Source organism: Triticum dicoccoides, chromosome 4B (assembly GCF_002162155.2).
Source record: "Triticum dicoccoides isolate Atlit2015 ecotype Zavitan chromosome 4B, WEW_v2.0, whole genome shotgun sequence".
Taxonomy (NCBI): Eukaryota; Viridiplantae; Streptophyta; class Magnoliopsida; order Poales; family Poaceae; genus Triticum; species Triticum dicoccoides.
This window is the reverse complement of record NC_041387.1, coordinates 638,233,237-638,237,217: the sequence shown is the minus strand read 5'-3', so window position 1 is coordinate 638,237,217 and position 3,981 is coordinate 638,233,237. Positions and strand designations below refer to the sequence as shown.

General features: G+C 53.4%; 1 protein-coding gene across 1 annotated transcript; it reads left to right on the top strand.

The window, feature by feature from the left end:
- The first annotated feature begins 732 nt into the window (after window positions 1-732).
- Window positions 733-2,142, top strand: LOC119294125 (uncharacterized acetyltransferase At3g50280-like). Its single transcript, XM_037572380.1, has one exon. It carries the CDS (start codon window positions 733-735, stop codon window positions 2,140-2,142), a length of 1,410 nt encoding a protein of 469 aa, XP_037428277.1.
- The last annotated feature ends 1,839 nt before the right edge of the window (window positions 2,143-3,981 follow it).

Sequence of the window (3,981 nt, the reverse complement as noted above, 5' to 3'; positions counted from 1 at the left end):
ACAAAGAAAAACTAAAAAGGGCACAAACAACCCTAACAAATCTTAAAGCTTTAATCGGATGGTAGTGATGTATATGTGAGCTAACAATATCACATCTGGTAGGTGTGAAATAGCAATCCTGGTTTAAGGATGCATTTGGTATGATCAAGCTTTTTCAAGGACCCGAATTTGATGAACATGGGTGCGTGCATGCCCTTTATGAATAGTAAATTTGAAAAAAATGCTACAAAAAATCAAAAAAACTGAATTTATTTTTTAGTATAGATAGTCAACCGGTATACTCACTTTTCACGAAGAAATCACATCCATGGTAATCTAGGCAAAATTAACTCGAAGCTAATTGAAGCTATATTAAAAAACATTGTTTAATGAATAGTGTGGTCGCATTTGTATTTTCTTCACTAAAAATATCATGGGTGTCAGTATATCATAAAACTTCACACGTGAGTAGAATGATCAACTAAGGTTCATACCATGAAATTACAGAAATTTTTAGTTTTTCCTAGTTTTTTTATGAATTTACTATTTGAGTGGGCGCGCGTCCATGTTCACCTCCGTATTTTCACTTTTCCAACCAGTTTTTCCCAGCCTTTTGCTAGTACTACTACCTTTGCACCACCAGCATCAAAGTGGCCTAAAATTAAGTTGGTTAGCCAAAACAGCTGTTAAGAAAGTCCTTGTATAATCATAAAGGCAGCACTTGAGCGTGGGCAACCCCACGCTCAAGCTAGGATGGGCGATGTCCGGATCGTGTCCCGGTGCATGGTCCGCCCGGAGCCAAGCATACGCCGGCCCCCGGAGCATAAGCCGGAGACCATCCACCTGACGCCGTGGGATCTCCGGATGTTGGCCGTGGATTACATCCAGAAGGGCGTGCTCCTGCCCAAGCCCCCCGCCGCAACCACCCAAGGACAGGGACCCAGCGTCCCCGTCGTGGACCGCCTCGCGTCGTCCCTGGCGAGCGCCCTGGGCCGCTTCTACCCTCTCGCCGGCCGCCTCGCCGTCAACGAAGACGGGGACGGAGCCGGCCAAACCATCTCGCTCCGTTGCAGCGACGAGGGCGCCGAGTTCCTGCACGCCGTGGCGCCGGGTGTCACCGTCGCGGACGTGACCGCTCCGCTATGTATCCCGCGTGTGGTCTGGTCGTTCTTCCCGCTCAACGGGGTGCTCGGCGCGGAGGCCACCACGGGCTCCTGCCCGGTGCTGGCCGCTCAGGTCACCGAGCTCGACGACGGCGTCTTTGTTGCCATGTCGCTCAACCACGGGGTGGCCGACGGGACCACCTTCTGGCACCTGTTCAACACCTGGTCGGAGCTCAGCCGGCGTAGAGTCGACGGCGGCTGCCAGTGCGAGATCTCCTCGCCGTTGCCGGGGTTCGAGAGGTGGTTCCCGGACGGCTGCGCCGTCCCCATCCCTGTACCCTCGGGCAAGCTGGACGACATGGTGGGGCAGCGTCGACGTGCATATGGCCAGCGCCCACCGGTGCAGGAATGCTTCGTGCGTTTCTCCGGGGAGAGCGTGAAGAATCTCGTGTCGAAGGCGAACGCCGAGATGTCTGGCTCAGGCACCCCCATATCCTCGCTGCAGGCCGTGCTCGCGCACCTGTGGCGCGCGGTGTGCCGCGCCTGGAGGCTGGCGCCAGAACAGGTCACGCGGTACGTCCTCCTCGTCGGATGCCGGGGCCGCGTGGACGGCGTGCCGGCGGCCTACTCTGGCAGCGCAGTGTCGCACGTCGCGGCCGATTCCACCGCCGGCGAGATCCTCGAGAAAGGGCTGGGCCGCGCGGCGTGGCTGCTGAACAGGGCCGTGGCGTCGTTCCACGCGGCGCGCGAGAGGGGGAAGCTCGCGGGCTGGGCCCGGGAGCCCAGCTTCGCGTTGCCGCCGGCGCTCGCGCGGGGCGCCGGCGCTCCCGCGCTGCTGATGACGGGGAGCTCGCCGCGGTTCGACGTGTACGGCAACGACTTCGGGTGGGGCGCGCCGGTGGCGGTGCGGAGCGGCGGGGGGAGCAAGCTGGCCGGGAAGGCGACGGTTTACGAGGGCGGGTGCGGCGCGGGGAGCATTGCGCTGGAGGTGTGCCTCGCCCCGGACGCGCTCGCCAGGCTCGTCGCCGACCATGAATTCATGAGCGCCACCGTGCCGTGATCTCCGTGACTCCGTCTCCCAGGCCGGCCGACCGATTTGCACATGTGCCATGTAATTTCTTTAATTCTTGTACTGATCATGCAACTGATGTTGACCGCATCACCCATATTTGATTTGTTTGGTTAATATAATAAATCCGTTCAGTTGCCAGTTGGGTGATCAATTCATAGCGTGCAGCGCGAGCAGTATAGAAAACAGAAGCAAGAACAAGGTTTATGATCCGCTAAGATTGGCCCACAGCCGGTATATCGTGGGAATGGCTAGAAATCAGTCGGCTGAATTTTTTATTCGAGGTCAGTCGATTTTTGAACTGTTGGAAGCGAAATTAATGGTCCACAATCTTTCTTCAACCTCTCGACACATCTCCTTCCTTAAGCCACCAGCCACCACCGACCTAACCGCCGCCCCCGCCGCCTCGCCTCCCGCCCTCCTCAGAACCACTCCCTACCGCTGGTCGTCCGCCACCCCGGTCATCCCTCTAGGGCCCCCTGCACTGAGTTTTTTCTCCGGCGAATGCCCACACCAGCGCCCCAACGCCGGCCCCCACCATCGCCGTCCACCACCGCCCCCACCTTGAATCCTAAGATAGACACTGGGTGATGACGGTGGCCCCTTCCTTCTCTCCGGTGAGGCCCCCATTCTCCTTCCTTCTTCTTCCTTCATTCAAAAATCAACTGACGCTGAATTTGACTCAGTTGACTGATGTGTAGCTAAACTGTAATATCACACTACTCCCTCCGTCCCAAGTATTTTAAGACAAAGAAAGTATTATTATCGATCATAGCTCGCCCACAGCTGCAACACATGGAAAGGCCCAAAAATTTCGAACGGCGGTTTGTGTGATGCACGTTGAGCCACTAGTGTTAAAACGTAGTAGGGCAAAACTGTGTTCCTCACGTTTCTTAAGTGCTCGCCTCTTTTTTTTTCTGACAATCAATACCATAATATATTTATAGTAGCGAATTATACATGATAGAGATACATGAGTTCTAAGCGATTACAAAACAAAGTCTACAAGAGACGAGCAAACTTTGAGATCTTCAGACTCTTTCTTCTTCCATGACACAATCTTATACTTTTTTTGAAGGCAATCGTAGGAAAAATAACAATGGTATCAAACCACAAATTTGTAAATACCAAAGAGAGTTCTTCCATAGTTTTACTTTGAGCCGCAATGCGAAGGCTGCGATGCACATACGCACCCATTAAAGTAATCAACCAACATTGGCAAGAGTGCCAACACTGGTATTCCAGGGACAAAAAACCAAACATCCGGGTCAATGTTGCTGGTTGCCGAGAGTCCGAATCATCATTGTCGAGGATGTAGCAGCCGGAATAGATATTGCGAGGGCAATCCTCCTCGCGGCGACCATGAGAAAAAATAAATCCAAAACCGATCTGGCAAAGCAAGATCAGAAGGACCATATCTAGACATATTTAATTTTCCAACAACATCATTGACGTTGGGAAGAAGATCTCGTCGTCGAATGAAGGGACGAAGATTACTTATTGTTGATGATGACATCTCCAGCAAAAAGACTACCAAAATTCTAAAGCAATCTAATGAAAACACTACTATTATTAAGAACTTCACTCATAGATCGGTCCCCCACCCCTCCTGAGTCCGCTGAAGGGGGGGACCCGATCTATGGTGGAGGCGGAGGTGATGGCGTCGGCTAGGTTTTTCCTGGAGGACCTCTCGTGGAGGCGGCTGCGGACTTGGTTCAATTAATTATCTGCATGCCTCTGCTGCGCAGCATGGTCAAGATGCATGTTGCCTCATCGGCTGCTGCATCGTGCCACGCTCAGCAAGCCACTGTTGCAAATCCGGCACGGTGG